At 36.3% G+C, this 19,114-nt stretch overlaps 1 protein-coding gene across 7 annotated transcripts in view; it reads left to right on the top strand.

Moving 5' to 3' along the window:
* HEPH (hephaestin) overlaps nt 1-12,469 on the top strand; it is an 89,858-nt gene extending 77,389 nt beyond the window's left edge. For all 7 annotated transcript variants that reach the window (XM_081793657.1, XM_081793655.1, XM_081793654.1 and 4 more), the window contains 6 exons: nt 1,188-1,294; nt 2,937-3,162; nt 5,657-5,796; nt 6,672-6,834; nt 9,604-9,648; nt 11,739-12,469. In XM_081793657.1, coding sequence (XP_081649783.1) covers nt 1,188-1,294; nt 2,937-3,162; nt 5,657-5,796; nt 6,672-6,834; nt 9,604-9,648; nt 11,739-11,971 — 914 coding nt within the window. In that variant the 3' untranslated portion in view covers nt 11,972-12,469. The remainder of the gene's footprint in view (nt 1-1,187; nt 1,295-2,936; nt 3,163-5,656; nt 5,797-6,671; nt 6,835-9,603; nt 9,649-11,738) is intronic.
* The last annotated feature ends 6,645 nt before the right edge of the window (nt 12,470-19,114 follow it).

Below are 19,114 nucleotides of genomic sequence, written 5' to 3'. Positions count from 1 at the left end.
TGCTAATTTGCTGACATCCGTTCTATATAACTGAATTTGTATAAAATACTCAAAATGGGCAACTCTATAAAGATGTAGATTAGTGGTTGTCCAGGGCTCAAGTGAGTGGGTGATTACAGAATGATGGAGAAAGAGTGAATATTTTATTTCAGAGGTAGTGATCTTTCTAAAATTGATGTGGTTATGTTACAAAATTCTGTGAATATACTAAAACATTGAATTGTACCCTTTAAATGGTTGAATTGTATGGTATACAAATTCTATCTCAATAGAAATGTTATAAAAGTAATATGGCATCAGTTGGAAAAGGGATTGGAGAGGATGGAACTTGGAAGCAGAGAAACGTGTTAGGGGTTTTTGTAATAGTCTGGTTGAGAAAATAAAGTTCTATATGAGGGCAATATTCTTGGGAATTGGAAGGAGGAGAGCATGGCAACACAATATATTGTAGAGGTACAATCAGTAGAACTTACTATTTAGTTGCATGTGGAGTGTGTAAAGGTTAGAAGACAAAAACTAAAGTGTTGTGTGCGGGTAAGTAGGAGGGTTTTGTTATTACTAGATACTGGGAGCACAGATTAATAGGTTCTTTTTTCAAAGGAGGTAAGTGAATTCAGAACAATTTTAATTTTTGATGTGTTGTCAGGACAATCTTTAAAAGATGCTCAGTATCTAATTAAAAATTTCAGATTGGAGCTTAATGCTAGCAAGGGAGTTCTGGTTAAGTATTTAAGAGTCATCAATACATAGTTCATAATTGACACCAGAAAGGTAGCTAAAAGCGTTCATAGAGAGAGTATGGAAAAAAAAAAAAAAAAACGAGAAGAGAACTAGAGACAGAGCCTTGGGAAAATAGTTGAATATAAGAAGCAGCAGCAAGAAAAGGAGAACAAAGCAGTGCTAAAAAAGGAAGGAGGGAGGACATTATAAGATGAAAGAACAATATCAGAGTGGATTTACCAGGGGATTGGAACTGGACTTTTAAAGATAGGGGTATAGAAGAGAGGCTGAATGTGTCCCAGGAGTTAGAAGAGCAACATCATAAAACTAAAACGGAGAATGGTATGGAAATAATGGAAAAAAGATCTTAAAAGTCCTGAGGCTTATCCACCATAGCCTCTTGGGAAACCTGAGAATTGGGAAAAAGTTGATTTGGCCCAACTGGAGATCCCTGTTACCCTTCCTAGGTGAGGTTCTCACTTACCAATGGAACATCCCAGAAAGATCTGGCCCAGGGCCTAATGATTCTGCTTGTGTTTCCTGGATCTATTATTCTGCAGTGGATCCCATCAAGGTAAAGACAATATTGATTTCTTGGAGGTGAGTCTCATAAATGGGCAGAGCCCAACCCTGAAATAATGCAGCCCAGAGTTTGGGGAAAATTCCTCAAATGTGGTACTTATTTTAAAGACAGAAGGAGGGATGAAGGGAATAGGTAGTGCCATATCTTTGTCCTAAGGGTTTTCTTCTTTGTTTCTTTTCTTTTCTTTTTCCTTTTGGATCCTATAGGTGAGTATGTTCCCATTTAAAAAGCCTAGGATTGGTTGTCAAACAATTGGAGTTTTAGTCCCAAAATTTGTTTCAATATTGCTTTTGGAGTGAATTTCAATAGGGCATTATCTCCCCATTTCCTCATCTGGAAAATGAGTGTATCTATCTATCCAACCATTCACAGCCATCTGTCAGCAATAATTTATTGAGAGACTACTATATTTTAGGGATTTTATTTGGTGCTTTGGATGATAAAAATGTAAGATACAGTTCCCATCTTCAATCATATATATAATTAAATATATTATAATTATAATAAATAAAAATATAATATAGGGGCGCCTGGGTGGCTCAGTCGGTTAAGCGGCCGACTTCGGCTCAGGTCACGATCTCGCGGTCTGTGAGTTCGAGCCCCGCGTCAGGCTCTGTGCTGACAGCTCAGAGCCTGGAGCCTCTTTCGGATTCTGTGTCTCCCTCTCTCTCTGCTCCTCCCCTGTTCATGCTCTGTTTCTCTCTGTCTCAAAAATAAATAAACGTTAAAAAAAAAAAAAATTAAAAAAAAAAAAAATATAATATAAATTAAATATAATATAAATTTATTTTTACATATATTTGTTTATATAAATATATATTATATGTATATGTATATGTATATGTATATGTATATATATATATATATTATATGTACAAATAAGTAAAATACTAACAGTTCCTTAAAAAAACATGTAATAGAAGGGTGCCTGGGTGGCTCCGTTGGATAAACATCCAGCCCTTGACCTCAGCTCAGGTCATGATCTCACAGTTAGTGGGTTTGAGCCCCACATTGGGCTCTGCACTGACAGTGCAGAGCCTGCTAGGGATTTTCTCTCTCCATCTCTCTGCCTCTCCCCTGCTCATGTGCTCTTTATTTCTCTCTCTCAAAATAAATAAATAAACTTTCAAAAATAATAAAAGAACCCATATAATAGAAAGTGCTGTGAGGGGCCCATGAGAGAATGATTACTTTTGGTTGGAGGAGATGATTAAAGGGAAGCTGGAGAATGCACCACAATGAAAGGTACATGTATTTCATACTTTAAGCCTTGAAGACTAAGTAGCAGTATATACCTTAAGATAAGGTATGTGGCAGAGGGAAGGCATTATACAAAGAAGAAACAACATAAGGAAAGGCACTGGGTTGTGAAAGTGCCTTGTGAGTTTGGAGATCAATGGATAGGCCAGCCTGGCTAAAACATAGGTTGCATAGGTACCTCTTATCTGTATCTCAAATTATTGTGAGGATGAATTCAGATAATATATTAGAGGTGCTTATAAATGTAAGACATTATGATCAAGTGCTGAGTACATTAGGCTTGACTTAGAAGTCAGTCTGGCACCATGTACAACACTGCTACCCAGGAACAACTCCATTTGATTTACTGTCTCCCCCTTCCTCCCATCCTCAGGACATGTATAGTGGTCTTGTTGGACCCTTGACCATCTGCCGAAAGGGCATCCTGGAGCCTTATGGAGGACGGAGTGACATGGACAGAGAATTTGCCTTGTTATTCTTGATCTTTGATGAGAACCAGTCTTGGTATCTAGAGGAGAATGTAGCAACCCATGGGGCCCAGGAGCCAGGCCGTGTTAACCTACAGAATGAGACTTTTTTGGAGAGCAATAAAATGCATGGTCTGTAGAAAATAACCTACCTTTCTTCCAAAGAACTCCCCATTGGTTTCATGGAGGTATATGATAGGCCCATCACTACCTAAGGGAGCATAATTGAAAGTACGGGAAAGTAGGAAGGTGGTATGTGGGCAAATTAAAATAACTGTCTCCTACTATTGTACATTTATATATACAAAATATATAAGTAGTCAGCATTAGATCAAGTGCACATAAAGCAAGAAGCTGACTCTGTAAAGTTGTTGTAGTGACACCAGCATACTTTAACACACTAGAAAAGAAAGATGGAAATTTGTGACTCTCATTGTACCTGGTAGGTTGGTTGTTTAGGGTCCTTCTATTTCAAAATCCTGAGTTTAGTCTCTCAATATCATTTTATTTCTTTCCCCACCTGGATCTGGAATGTACTTTCTCAATAGATTCCAAGATAGACAAATGAAGGACAGCTTGTCTTTTAGTCTAATTTCACAACAAAGTTTCAATTTACAAATAGGAAAGAACCGCAGAGAAAATAATGCTGGATTTATATTACATACAATGAAGAGATTTTGATGCTTGAATGGATTTTGGAAGAAAATTGTGCATCCAAGCCTTCCTTTGTTTCAAAGATCTGTGTAGCATTTCACAAACAAAAGAAAATCTAAAATAAGAGTGAGAACTTAAATACATTTAAATGTGTGAAGTGATTTCTCACCATCCTTTCTAGTGTAATATTTCTTTGACGTGAGGATAAGGTGCAGCTTTGATAGTGATTCCAATGGAACTCAAAATTAGTATCTCATTGTCGCATTGATTCTAGCTATTTCCCCTTGCTGGAGATAAAAATGATTCACATTGAAATAGAAGATTCACAAACTGAACAATATGAACTTTGTACCTTCTGACGAATCAGAGAAATTAGTTGCCCAGGAGAAAAAGGGAATTAGGGCACATTTACAACTTTCTAGTGTCCATTTGTTTGGTTAATGCCCATTTCTATCTGTTTGTTTATATGTTCATTCATCCAAACTCCTCAGACATCGATCCATCTACTTATGTATCAGGAATTTGTTGAACACTTTCTAAATGCTGGTACTGAAGATAGAAAGATAATGTTAGATTCTGAGGGAAAACAAATAATATATCCTTCCTTTCCCTTCCAGATTCTTGAAACAATTGAGAAAAAAAAAAAAAAAAGATAGAGATGCTTATGACCAAATGTGGGCTTACTGAGAATTAGTTCCTGAGAAGGACACTGAATTTATTTCTGAAGCTAAGTGGGCTTACTGATACTCCTCCTGCAGGGAATAGATTTTCTACCCTGACATTGATATAAATAAACAACAATAGCCTCCCCTTTGCAGCAGTAGAATCTTCTTTACAATGTAATATTAAATCAATTTGAATTCTTTTCTATGTCAAGACTGATTCAAGAGAGAGAAGATTCACAAAGGGTAGAGTTGAGCATCTTTAGTTCCTTTTTTACAAATTCACAATTTGATTGGGGTAAATAAATGACAGGTTACAAATGTTCCTTCCATTATTTCCACTCTTGAAACGTAGAGTAAAAATGACTTTCCCTCCATAAGAATATGTGGGGCACAGGAATGTGCTCTGGGCATAGTCCTGACAATATGAATTAACATGGCTATGAGTAGTTTGTTGTCCTTAGAGCATAGGATGTGGCCTGTGAAGAAACAGATAATGAAGCCTATGCAATTAATATAATTATTAATTCCAAGAATATTGCAAGTACTTTTTATTTAACATGTATTGTAGGCTCAGGTGTCTTCTGGGTGCTCTGAAGAATATAAGGAAACTATATTAGTATAGTATATACTTTCATTTCCTGCTTACTAGGAACCTATAGTCCAGTTGGGGATATGAGCTTCCACCAATTTAAAGATAGGTAAGTATATAAGGGAGGTTTTGGTGACTTCCAAATATGGTACAGACAGTACTGGAGGAGTTCAGAGGTAGAAGTAAATGAAGGGAAAGAGAGTTACTAAGAGGAGCTAGATCAAGGAAGTGTTCTTGGATAAGGTAAAGTTATGATTGGGCTTTGAAAAGATGAATAAAAGAAGGCAGGATTTCTAGGGGGAAATATCAGAAGCATGAGCAAGGACACAAAGAACATGAATATGAGGCCATATTGGGTATGGTGAATAAATCACCTTCATTGGAAAAAATGTGTTAGATAATGGGAAATGATTTTGAGAAGGTGGTTTGGCCTTATATTGTGAAGGACCTTGTTGGCTGAACTAAGGAGCTTGATCTTTTAGGCATGAGGCATCTATTATAGTATTTTAAGCAGTAGAAAGAAATGGTCAGATTAGATATTTAGAAAGACCACTCTTACAACACCAATGTGTAAGATAGACTTATGGGATGCAAATGTTATAGAGATTAGAGTAATTAAGAAGATATTATTATCATCAAACATGATAGGGACTAGCCCTAAGGCAATGGCAATGGGAAATCAAAACAAAAGATATGAGACTTTTTTTTTTTTTTACAGCCATTAATGGAAAGCTCTACAGCAACCTCAGGGGTCTTACCATGTACCAAGGAGAACGAGTGGCATGGTACATGCTGGCCATGGGCCAAGATATTGACCTACACACTATCCACTTCCATGCAGAGAGTTTCCTATATCGGGTGAGCTGGCAAAGGGCTGAGTACCTCAGGAACAATTAGAGGAATGCTTTGACAGTCATTAAGAAAGGGATAGCTTCTTAAGGAACAAGATAATAGTTAAAAGAGGAGAGGTCTTGTACATGGAGAATTGAACTGGGAACTCTAGTTTGGCTGTGTACTCCAGGGTTAGTCACTTCCCTCTAGTCCTTGGCTTTCCCCTCTGATATAGAAGAAATGAGTAGCTCAAAGGAAAAAAAAAAGAAGAAGTGAGTAGCTCATTTGTGGTGTAAGTAGATTGAAGAAACCGAAGTAATTGAACATCAGTCAAGGACTGGAGTGCCAGTAAACAGTGATCCTAAGAGCAAGAAATTTCATAGTGATGTCTCAGAATCTATGAAAGTTCTTAATCCATTATAAGAAACTTCAATTCAGAAGCTACATGGAACAACATGTAGGTTTTGAAAAAGAAGTTTTAGCCTTAGGGGAAGGGGGCAGTTGAAGGGAAAGGGAGTTGAAGGATAGCATAGAGGAGGAATCTAAATTGAGATAAATTTCTAAAGGAAATAAGTAGTTCCTTCCTAGGAGTCAAGGATTAAGCCAATTTCCCCAGATGTCAGCATGATGAAAAGTATGGAGATACTAATGTTAGCTCCCAAAGCGTCCTTTGGGACACTTTAAGGAAAAGTAGGAAGATAGGGTCTCTGCTGATGGTTCAATTTGTGTGGGCAGATTTATAGAGGAGATAGATCAGGTGTACTTGTTAAGCTGCTCTCTGATCTATGAATCTTGGAGCCCCATGTCCCTGATTTGGACATCCAAGTTTTTTAGCTCCTATAAGCTCTAAGATGAACTCTTTACCCTTCATTTCTTCTCCTCCACCCCAATCTCTTTTGCAGAATGGAGAGAGCTACCGTGCAGATGTTGTAGATCTGTTCCCAGGGACCTTTGAGGTTGTGGAGATGGTAGCCAGCAACCCTGGGACATGGCTGATGCACTGCCACGTTTCTGACCATGTCCATGCTGGCATGGAGACCCTTTTTACTGTCTTGTCCCAAAGAGGTAAGGTATAACTTCCCCCAAGATTGGAAATCTTTGAATACTTTATGTAGTCTACAGGAACCAGATAATCCCAAGAAATTCCTTACCCCTGTCTTTCTGATCCCAGAAGAACCAGGACTTAAGACAGTGCATGCCACACTCAGGTGTTCTCCCAACTATATTTCTCATTCTCCATTGTTCCCTTGCTCCTTCCCCATCCTAATTACTTTGACGCTTGTTGATTTCACATGGGTTGACCCTGCCTGAAACTCATTAGGCTCTATGCATTGTTGCTTAGCATAGATTTGCTTCCTTTGAAATATATTTCACTTAAATAGAAATCTATTATTTTAGGATTCATTAGAAGTACTCACTATTTCAAGAAATCTTGCTAATGAGTTCTTTAAAAAATAAATATAGTTCTAATAGTCACCCCTTAATTGATTTGTTTTGTGGAGCTTGTGAAAAAGTTCTGTCTGTCTTGGAACAACTATGTCTAAAGCTAGATGGACATATTGGCCTTTAGTTATGGCTTATCTCAGAAAGAGTTGCTACCAAGGGTGCAAAAAGGTTTTGCCTTTTTTTTCTTTTTTAATATGGAGAGTGAATTGCTGGGTTGGTTTCTTTATCAGTCAATTTTTGATCATTACCAAGAACATAAAAGTTTTGGCTGGCTATGGATTTTGTCTTTTGGTCATTAATTGTTTAGGAATCTCTTGACCTGTGTCTAGGATTTTCAGTCATTTGCACTCTATCAGCAGAAATACAAAGTTTGAAAATGTTTTTGGGCTTTTAAACAAGCTTAGCAAACCAGGGTAGAGAATACAACTCTGCTCTTTACCCCCAGGGGAAGAGAAATTTTCCATTATAATAACCTGTATCTTTGAAAAGCTTTGTTCTCTAATAATCTATACTGCTAAAATGTGTCTTCAACTTACTACTATAGTACTATTCCTTACTACTCAGACAGGTACACAAAACTCTTTGTTGTGTTTTGTCAGCCCTTAGAAACAAAGTAAAGTGATAAATTGATGTGTAATCAAGATGCTATAGGTTCAAGACAACAGGTTATGTCTGTGTATAGTAATGGGTCATCCAAAATCTGGACCATTTCACAAAATTATCTCAATATATAACATCAAAGAACTTCCATGAATAAAGATAACTCATATCTCTCTCTGACAATGAGCCAGCCTACAAAGCCTACCTATTTGCTTTTTATTGTTTGTTTATACCTCACGATAGTCTAATTCAGTATTGCTCCAACCACATATATGCTACCTGGCCAACCAGAGGGAATAGTTGTAGACAGGGAAGAAAGGGCTAATTGTTGAAACAACGTTCCTAATGAGGAAACAGGGTATGAAAACCAGAGATAAAATGAAAAAATAGACTGGAATAGATTTTTTTTTACTAAAAGAAGAGAAGACAGAAAAGTAAATGATCATTGTATAAGTTTGGGTGAGGAGTCTGACAGAAAGAATATTTATTTCCTGGTCTCTGCTTCATTTGTTCATTTGTGGGAGAGAATTCATCTGCTTAGAGTGAAGGATAGAAAGTAGGATAAGGAGCTTGAAGAGAGTGGGCTAAGGTTTGAAATAACCACTTTGGGAGATGGGAAAACAAAGGTTACTCTGAGTGATAGAAAATAATTATTGGCAGGAAAAATTGAGGGCTTAGTTAAAGTTTGACACAAAGAATACTTATCTTTACAATTACATGATTTTTATGCACCAACATTCAGCATACCAGACAAAACACAGAGAAATCATACTCACTGTGGTTTCATCAGTCAATTATAATTGACTGATTGGTAAGTCAGTAGTTGAAGTGATAGACCATAGAGTCTAGCTAGACCAGGAATGGGGTAAACAAAAAAAAGGCATGATAAAGCTGACAGTTTGGGAAAAAAATGGAAGGATCCAGGAGCTAGAGATCTGTATGAGGTGATGATAACAGGTTAAATGGAATAAGTATCATTAAACTATGTAAGGAAGAGGAGGCTGTTGTTAGATTTTATATTTCTGAGATGGAGCAGTTCTGAATAACAAGTTCAATGTGACCATGGGAATTGTTAATAGAATTAGAGTAGATATAAAAGTTGTTAGAATTAAAAGGTACAGAAACTGTGAAGTTTGAAGGATGAATGGGTCAACACCTATGGTGGGAATGGAGGAATGGGAAGACTGAGTCAGGTAGCAAAGACTTCCGTGAATGAAAAGAACTACTAGGTAACATTAACAAAAAGTGGTTGTGAGTTTTGTAGCCAAATAATATAATCTTCAAAACAGATAGATATTTACCCTAAAAAGGGAGGAACAATTATCTAAAAGCAGTATTGAGAGGATATAAAAGAAACATAGTCCTCAGAGAAGAGCTCAGCCTCATTAAAGCAAGAAGAGGAAGCAGTGATCTCAAAAGGGTTTGAATATGTAGGGATGTAGTTTTGACAAGGAGCAAAGATTTATTGAAGGGAGGGTGGGAAAGGGTGACAAAGAACACAAGAATGTGGGTAGGAAATATCAATAAATATGTACATAATGGCAGAGGGGTGACTTACCTTTTGGACTCCTAAGCCTATGTTTTTGCTTATATTTTTGTCACTACTCAAAATCAAATACATATGCCAATAATGATTTGACCGTAAGGTAATTAATTCCAGGCACCTTCCTTTTGCTTAGGATACTACAGAGAAATTCCTCTATCCAATGCCAATGCCCAGAGCAAACCTGTGGATTGGTAGGAAGAATAACAGCGCTAACTAACCTCTTTTTTTTTCTTTTCTACCAGAACACGTAAGCACTATCACCACCATCACCAAAGAGATTGGAAAAGGTAGGAAGGATAATGTATAAACTGTGTACTTATATGTGGTATGTACTTGGGGGGAGGTGTAGTGCCTCTAGAAAACGAGATTCACTACCAAAACATGGACTACAATACTAGCAGGAAGCACCCTGAAATTTCTGTAATACTTCAAAAGTCAGGAACCCAAGGTTCAGTTTTTCTCAGCATATTTATTCTCTCTGTCCCCTATTCCCAACATCCTAAGTTAGGGAAAACAGCCTTACCCCAATTGAAAGTTGCTATCTTAGCTTCTCACCTAATGTGTGAAGGGGGTGGTGGTGGTGGATTCAAGGTTTCTTTGGGTTAGACATGAAGGAGCTGTAACACAGACATAAATTATTCACAGAGACAGTATGAAACTAGTATAAATACCATACAGTCTACATCAACTTTTTTATTCTTGTTTCTATGGAATACCAAATAGTTGACTCTTTGAAACCAGTCATTGCTGCCATTCACAAAAGCAGAAATTATTTTCCTACCTAAACTAGGTCCAAATAGTGGGCCTTACCTACCTCACTCTCCCCCATCCCATTTGTACATGGACTGAGAAAGGCTCAGAGAGTTATGAAAAGTAGAAGGGATGCTACAGACCATCAGTTTAATATGGGGATTTTTTTCAGCTATGTTTTGAAAAGTCCTAATGATCTCCCCACGTATTTTATAAACTGTGAACCAGGAGACTAAGGTATGTTTTGGAGGGATTGGGAATAGTAAAAGTGAGGTTGGGATAGTGTAAACTCTTGGTCTAATAAAGCCCAATAATTTTCTACATGAGAAATTGAGAAATGGAAAGTAATTTGTCCAAGATCACAAGAGGAGTAAGTAGTAGAATGTAAACTTAGAACTATGAAGTTTCCAGCTTCCATTTTAACTCACAGTTCATCTTTTCTTATTTCTTTAATAATGTTCATTCATCCATTTATATATTTATCAAACATGGGCTGAGTTCCAGGGAAACGAAAACAAGTAAGATATTACTATCCAGGAGATTTGCATCTATAAATGGAATGAGATACAAAAACAATAATTGCATTGCTGGTATATATTGTAAAAAGGGGCAACACGACAGCTATTAATTATTGTTCATTTGCTATCTTCCAGGTGCTATGCTAAATATTTTATAAATATTAACTCATTTAAATATCACAATAAACCTCTGACCTAAGTATAGTTCTTATCATCATTTTATAAAAAAGGAGACTGAAGTCCAAAAGTGAGGGAGATAGTTCACTTGGCCCAGGCAAGTAAATCATGAGAATACAAACAGTACAGATACTTTGGGAACACAGAAGAAAGGACCATTAACTGACCTCAAATGTAACATTTAATATGGGTATAGAAAAGTGAAGAGGGAGAAAGGGTGGCCTGAAAGAGGGTCACCTGTTCTTGGAAACAAAGAATCAGTTGCTGTGGCTAAAGAGTATAATATAAAACCAAAATGGTAAGTTAGAGCCTGATTGTGAGAGTTGGAATGCCTGGCTTGATTCATAGCTTTGCTGTGTAGGTTAATTGGAGATCACCAAAAGTTTGTAACTAAACAATCATATTATTTCACCTCAAAAGATCGATGTGACATCAGTGTATCAAGACTAAAAGAGCTGAGAGACAAGACGGCACAGTGGTAGGCTGTTGTCATGGTACAAATAGTCAAATTGAGCATTTATAAGCTAGATGATTGAGTCAAACTGCCTCCTTGAAAATTCCACTCATTGCTCCCAATTCTATCCTGTGGAAACATATAAACCAAATCCAATTCTTTTTATTGTTAGTTTTACATCACAAACATTTATATATTTGAAGAAATATATCAGGGCCCTTTCTACTCAGTTTTAGTTCTTTCCATGGGGGTAAAGAAAACAGTGATTCCTAAGGGCTTTCTTAGCAGTGACTTCCTGTTACACAAATTCTTTGTAACCTATAAACCTGTATTCATCAGCTGGTCTTTTTAGGGATAGGAGCAATTCTTCTGCCCTATGTTGATGGAGTTATTTCCTATTTCCTGAGTTGACCGTGAATGGTGCCACATTAGAGTACTCTCCAGCTCAGGGTGCCATTTTTCTCTTGTTCTATTTCAGCATCAATCCTCAGAGACATTGGAGAAGGCAATGTGAGAGTGCTGGGCATGCGGATCCCTGTAAAGAATATTGAGATACTGGCTTCTCTTTTAATTGCCATGAGTATCATTCTCCTCCTCATTGCTCTAGCTCTTGGTGGTGTGATCTGGTACCAGTTTCAACAGAGAAAGCTACGACGCAACAGGAGGTCCATCCTGGATGACAGCTTCAAGCTTCTGTCCCTCAAACAGTAGCAGTTGGGTCCTGCAACTTCACATCTTGAATGCAGTCTCAACAGGTCATGCTCTAGTAACTGACTCCACTGTCAAAGGGACGAGTGGTAGGCAGAGTAGGGAAATAAACTCATCTGGGAATTTCTTCACCTATTTATTTACATGGAAATTATGTACCTTCTCTTTTTCTTTATTTTTTTCTCCACTTGGGAAGCTGGGGCAAGAGAGTCCCATATTATCTTATATCACAAATTTCAACAGCTGGATTATATCAACCACTGACACTTGGAAGATCTGGAAATTACTAATAATCTATTCTTACAAAGTAGATATCTAAGGTAAAATCAATTGATTAGGTTTTTATTGCTTTTACAGAACCTAGGTAAGTGAGCTGTGAAGATAATCCACATCTAAACTAAGGGCTAACAACATGGGCATGATGGAGAATGTGTGGGGTGGGATTTGAAGATCCAAATTTTATTTTGATTCTCCTTGGAAATAAACTATTTTGGAAAAGAAGTAGATGGAATATTATTGCTATGAGCACCTACAACCTCTGGAGCCAGAAGCTCCTCAGGAAGTCAGTCTTCAAAATTTCTGGCACAGTTTTCCACTCCATACTGTAGGCAAAAAATACTGTATGTTAAAGTACTTGTTAGAACACTATAAGAGTGAATATGGTGATTTTAATGATCTCTGTGGCCTCTGGGAATCTGTGACCATGATTGAAACAAAGAACACTCACTGGGAGGGGGTATAATATGGGTCTACCTATCCTTTTTGTGGGGCGTATGTGTTTGTGTTTTGGAAAAAATAAAACTAAGTCAGACTGGTGGGTACCATCTTCTAACACATAGGTGCCAAAACACTTTTGAATTCTAAGAAAATTTTCCAGAGAGAAACAGAAGTCTGAGACAAAGCTTAAACCTATCCACTGGGCAAGGTGAGATGGGCACCAATCTTGTGGACTCTTTGGCAATTGGGCGTATGAGAGGTCTACTTACAATTTTTGGAGTTTTTTTTTTTTTAAATAGGACAGACTCCTTTCTGGTTATCTTAAAGCAATATTCTTTTGTTGCCTGTAAGTTCAAACCTCTCTGAAATCTTGGTGGGAGACCACAGATGAACAATATGTAGAGTAAGGATGAGATAGGATGATCCACCCTCGCTATATATCCATAATACCATTTCACATGGGAAATGAAGAAAAGAAGACATTAGAAGCAGAATTAAGATAATAACTGAAATATGTACTGGTTTACACTTTACAAAACATCTAATACCTGACTGCATTTAACTCACCTTAGCTTTATCAGAGTGATACTTTGTTTTATATTTGAGTAAACAAATGATCAGATAGAGTAATTTTATCCACGGGCATTCAACTAGAAGTTGAGCAAGGATTCATGTCAATCTATTTGACTCCAAATACTTGTTTTATCCTGGTGTATCATAGAAACATCCACCAATCTCCATCCTTTGTACCCATATTAACTGCAATTTTCTTGTCTTCCCAGCCAATCTCTCTGCCTAATTAGGTATCCTATACAGATCAAATGTAGAAACCCACAGGGCTAGTATTCAGTTGCCATATAATGTTGAAGGTTGGAAGAGAAACCATGGTCCTGAGCCTATTATTCATATTGCTTTACTGTGGTCAGTGGCTTTCTGGTGAGCTTTACTGGAAATCTCAGAAAAATAACAGGGGAAGGAGATGATGGAAGGTTTAAATTGCTAGTTATAAAATAAAATGGTGGGGTATTTAAGCCATTGCAAAATCAATGCACATAAAAGCAAACAATTTTGGTCTATGGTAAATGTGGAGGTTATTGAAAACCCAGTGCACACTGAGGACTCGAGTCAATTAATAGCTATGATTTGCACACAACTGGGATGTTGTTATCTTGGTCATGGTCATGAATCAGAGACAAAGAAAAGTAGGTGGAATGAGGATAAGTTTCCCCTGAGGATGTAACCCTCCTACAGATTGGGGAAACTAAGCTCAAGCCCATGTATTTATATATATATATATATATATATATATATATATATATATATATATATATGTATGTATGTATATATGTATTTTTGTGGTGGTTTTGCTCCCAGTGGGGATGTAGAAGATGTTTTTGACAATTAAGTGACACTTCCATTCGTTCAGTTGATCAAGCCAGTTGGTGAGCCTTGTCTGTTTGCCTCTTAAATTGCTATAACTGATTCACTTGTTTGTATCTTTACTGCTACCACCTCAGTCTAAAAAACAACAATCTTTTACCTGGACTAGAGTGGTAGCCTCATTATTACTCTCCTTGCATTTACTCTAGCCCTTCACATTTTTTCCTCCATGCAGAAAAGTGATGTTTTAAAAATATAAATTGGGCTTACTTTTCAGGTGAGATGCCACAAACTCATCTGTGTTTAATGATAAATAAACACTGTAAATAATGAAAAAGGCAATAGAAAGACTGAAAAATATAGAAAGAAAATGGAAATGTGGAAAAGAACATGATGACAAAGTAACTGGGTATCTTTCCAACATCCAACCTAGCAGAACACAGACCAAGATCAACGAGGAATCCTAATGACAACCCCAGATGGCCCTGGAGACAAAAAGGGGGATTGAGGAAGAGCCCTGCCTACATCAAATAGGCAGGGAAACTGGTATTCATCTCTTTTGGTCAGAGACTCCCCTTTCCTAATTAGACATTGGGAAGGACCTGCAGGGGGAATCTCAACATAGCAAGCTGCCAAGCCCAAGAAGCAATTTTGCTGTGAGCTGCAATCCCTTTCACTATCCAGAAATAATAAGGGGCTCTGTCAGGGATCAACAAAAACACTAGTGACACCAGAGAAACCAAGCAAACCAAAATCCCACAGCAAGGTCTCTGAAAATTACACTGTCATTGGAACACAGAATTATGCCAGGACTTGTGTGTTAAATATAAACAAGATGAATATCTTCTAAAATAGATTGCTTAAATATGCTTCATATTTCCATCATATCAAGAACGACCAAAATCACAACTTGAATGAGAAGATGATCACCAAACACAAAAACTGAAATGAAGCAGATGTTCAAATTACCTGAAAAGGATTTTAAAATAGCTATAATGCAACTGCTACAACAAGCAATTACAAATGTCTCTGAGACAAATTAAGAAAATAGAAAAATTCAGCAAAGCAATTAAAAAATATATATGTATGTATGTATATACATACATACATACATGCATACATATGGGTACATATGTACACACACACACACACATATATATATATATATATATATATATATATATACCATTTTACATGGTAAACGGAGAACAGAAAATATATATACATAATATATATTACATACATATATGTAATATATATTATGTATATATATTTTCTGTTCTCCGTTTACCATGTAAAATGGTATTATGGATATATAGTGAGGGTAGATCATCTTATCTCATCCCTACTTTATAACTTGGTTGTCTGCAGTCTCACACCAAAGTTTCAGAGAGGCTTGAACTTACAGGCAACAAAGGAATATCGCTTTAAGGTAGCAGAGAGAAGGAATCTTACCTATAAAAAAAGCTCTCAAAATTTCAAGGACTCTGCTCTGGCAGTGTGGAGCCTGCTTGGGATTCTCCCCCCGCCCCTTTGCCCATCTCCACTTGTGTGCTCTGTCTCTCTGGATAAATAAATAGATAAATAAATAAATAAATAAATAAACTTTTTTAAAAAAATGTAAGATACAGCTATAGCAGTGCTGATAAGCAAATTTATAGAACTAAAATGCATTAGAAAAGATAAAACTTCTTGAGCTGATTAAAAAAATAAATTCTTACATAAAGAAACTATAAATAGAAGAGGAAGTAAGTCCAAAGAAAACAAAATAATGGGAAACATACAGATAAGAGCACAAATAAATGAAACTGAAAAAAGAAAAATAACAGAGAAAACAAATGAAACAAAACTTGGTCACTTAAAAAAGTCAATAAAATATAAAATAAAAGTGAAAAACCAGCAATAGTGACAAAAATAAAAATAGTAGAAAAGGTAAAAACCACCAGTATCAGAATCGAAATGGATTTTCATTGCAAATCCTGTATTCATGGATGATGATATCATCAAGATTGTAACAAAGGTCATTTCACTTTAGTCTTTCTCACAAAAAGACCAACAAAATGTATCCATAGACAAAATGCCACTGGAAAACCCTAGAACCTATAGGTGAGGCACAAGCACCACACTGGATCAGAGAGATGGAGAATAACAGTAGTAAAAGGGTAAAAGGGAGGGCACCTGGCTAGGTCAGTCAGTATAGCATGTGACTCTTGATCTCCAGGTTGTGATTGGAGCCCCGCATTGGCCTAGAGACTACTTAAAAAAAAAAAGAAAGAAAGAAAGAAAAAGAAAAAGAAAAAGGAAAAAGAAAAGGAAAGGTAGAGCAGCAGTTTCATTTTGCCCAGATCACCACTCACCAGGTAAACCATCAGGTTATTCTCAATAGGTGTCTGTTTCTCTCTTTCTCTTTTTTTCCCTGCTCATTTGTTTTGTTTCTTAAATTTCACATGTGAGTAAAGTCATATGGTATTTTTATTTCTCTGACTGACATATTTCAATTAACAATATACTCTCTCATTCTATCCATGTTGTTGCAAATGTCAAGATTTCATTCTTTTTTATGACTGAATAATATTCCTTTGTATATATACAACACATCTTCTTTGTCTATTCATCTAGCAAGGGACACGTGACCTGCTTTCATTGTTTGGCAATTATAAATAATGCTGCTATAAACAGAGAGGTTCGTGTATCCTGTTGAATTACTGTCTTTTTATTTTTTTTGGGTAAATAACTAGTATGATTACCGCATCATAGGGTAGTTTTATTTTTAATTTTTTGAGGAACTTCCATACTGTTTTGCATAGTGTCTGCACCAGTTTGTATTCCCACCAAGAGTGAATGAGGGCTCATTTTTCTCCACATCCTTGTCAACACTTGTTTCTTGTGTTATTGATTTTAGCCATTCTTATAGGTGCAAGGTGATATCTCATTGTAGTTTTGATTTGCATTTCCCTACTGATGAGTGATGTGGAACATCTTTTCATGTGACTGTTGGCCATCTAGATGTTTTCCTTGGAGGAATGTCTGTTCATCTCTTCTGCTAATTTTTAATTTTGATTATTTGCTTTTGGGGTGTTGATTTGCATAAGTTCTTTATATATTTTGGATACTAACCTTTTATCAGATATATCATTTGCAAATAACTTCTCTCATTTCAAGGGTGGAAATTTACATTTTTAATTGTTTCTTTTTGTATGGATAAACTTTTTATTTTGATATAGGCTCAATAGACTATTGCTGTTTTTGTTTCCATTGCCTCAGGACATACAGAAATAATTTGCTATGGCTGATTTCAAAGACATCTAAACCTACCCTAAACCTACTTTGTTGAGGGTTTTTATCATAAATGATGTTATACTTTGTCAAATACCTTTTCTGTATATGCTGTCCTCCAGGATTTTTATGTTTTCAGTTTTTACATTTGGGTCTTTAATATATTTTATGTTTTGGGTATAGTGTAATAAATTGGTCCAGTTTCTTTCTTTTGCATGTAGCTGACAAGTCTTTCCAACACCATTTGTTTAAGAGTCTGTGTTATTTCTCATTGGATATTCTTTCCTGCTTTGACAAAGATTATATGACCATATAATTGTGGGTTTATGTCTGGGTTTTCTGTTCTGTTACCTTGATCTACATGTCTATTTTTGTGTCAGTACCACACTGTTTTGATTACTACATCTTTGTAATATAACTTGAAGTCTGGAATTGTGATACCGACAGCTTTGCTTTTATTTTTCAAAACTGTTTGACTCTTGAGGGTCTTTTGTGATTCCAGACAAATTTTAAGATTGCTTGTTCTAACTCTGTGAAACATGTTGATATTTTGATAGGGATTGCATTAAAATGCATAGATTTCTTGGGGAAGTCTAGACATTTTAACAATACTTTTTCTTTTAATCCATGAGCATGGAATGTCATTCCATTTCTATGTACTCTTCAATTTATTTCATCATTGTTTTATAGTTTTCAGAGTACAAATCTTTTACCTCTTTGATGAAGTTTATTTCTAGATATCTTATTTTTGGTGTAGTTTTAATGGTACTTTTTTTCAATTTTTCTTTTTGCTGTTTCATTATTAGTGTATAGAAATGCAACAAATTTTTGCATGTTGATTTAGTATCCTTCAAATGTACTGAATTCATTCATCAGTTCCAGTAGTTTTTTGGTGGAATCTTTAAGTTTTTCTATATAGAGCATCATGTCACCTGAAAATAAGGAGTTTTACTTCTTTTGTTTTTACCAATTTGTATGCATTTTATTGTTTTGTTGTTATCTAATTGCTGTGGCTAAAACTCCCAGTAGTCTTTTAAATAAAAGCGGTGAGAATGGACATCTTTGTCTTGTTCCTAGACTTAGGGGAAAAGCTCTCAGATTTTTTTTTTTTTTTTACTATTGAGAATAATGTTCACTGTAGATTTTTTTTATACATTGCCTTTATTATGTTGAGGTACGTTCTCTCTACTTTTCTGACAGCTTTTATCATGAAAGGATGTTATACTTTGTCAAATAAGTTTTCTATGTCTATTGAAATGATCATTTAATTTTTATTGTTTCTCTTATTTTTGTGATTCCTAACATTGAATGGTTTGCAAATATTGAACCACTCTTTCACACAAGCAATAAATCCTATTTGATGACAGTGGATGATTTTTTAATGTATTGTTGGAATCTCCTGCCCAACTATTGAACATAGTCTCTAAATCTGCATAACCAGGGAGCCCAAAGAGTGACTCTGTGTAGCTTTTGAGTACTGTTAACTGTCTTGCCCAGCCATGGAGCCCAACCAAGAGCCATGCCTGATTAATGAACACAGTCTTCAACATCACCCACAAAAAAGTGACTAGAGCCCAGCTAGTATCCCCACTTGACTATAAAAGCAAATAATCCTGCCCAACCAAGAAGCCTACCCAGTGGCCACCCTCCAGTGTTGAGTTCAGCCAGCAGACCCACTCAACATCAGAGCCCAGCCATTGGTCGCTTGCCTCCACAATTGGCCTCACCTAACTACAGACATTGATGATAAACACTGACTGCCTGTGGATGTTA

Source organism: Panthera onca, chromosome X (genome assembly GCF_046562875.1).
Source record: "Panthera onca isolate mPanOnc1 chromosome X, mPanOnc1 haplotype 2, whole genome shotgun sequence".
Classification (NCBI taxonomy): domain Eukaryota; kingdom Metazoa; phylum Chordata; class Mammalia; order Carnivora; family Felidae; genus Panthera; species Panthera onca.
The sequence above is the reverse complement of the archived record's forward strand: the minus strand, read 5'-3'. Positions and strand labels throughout refer to the sequence as shown.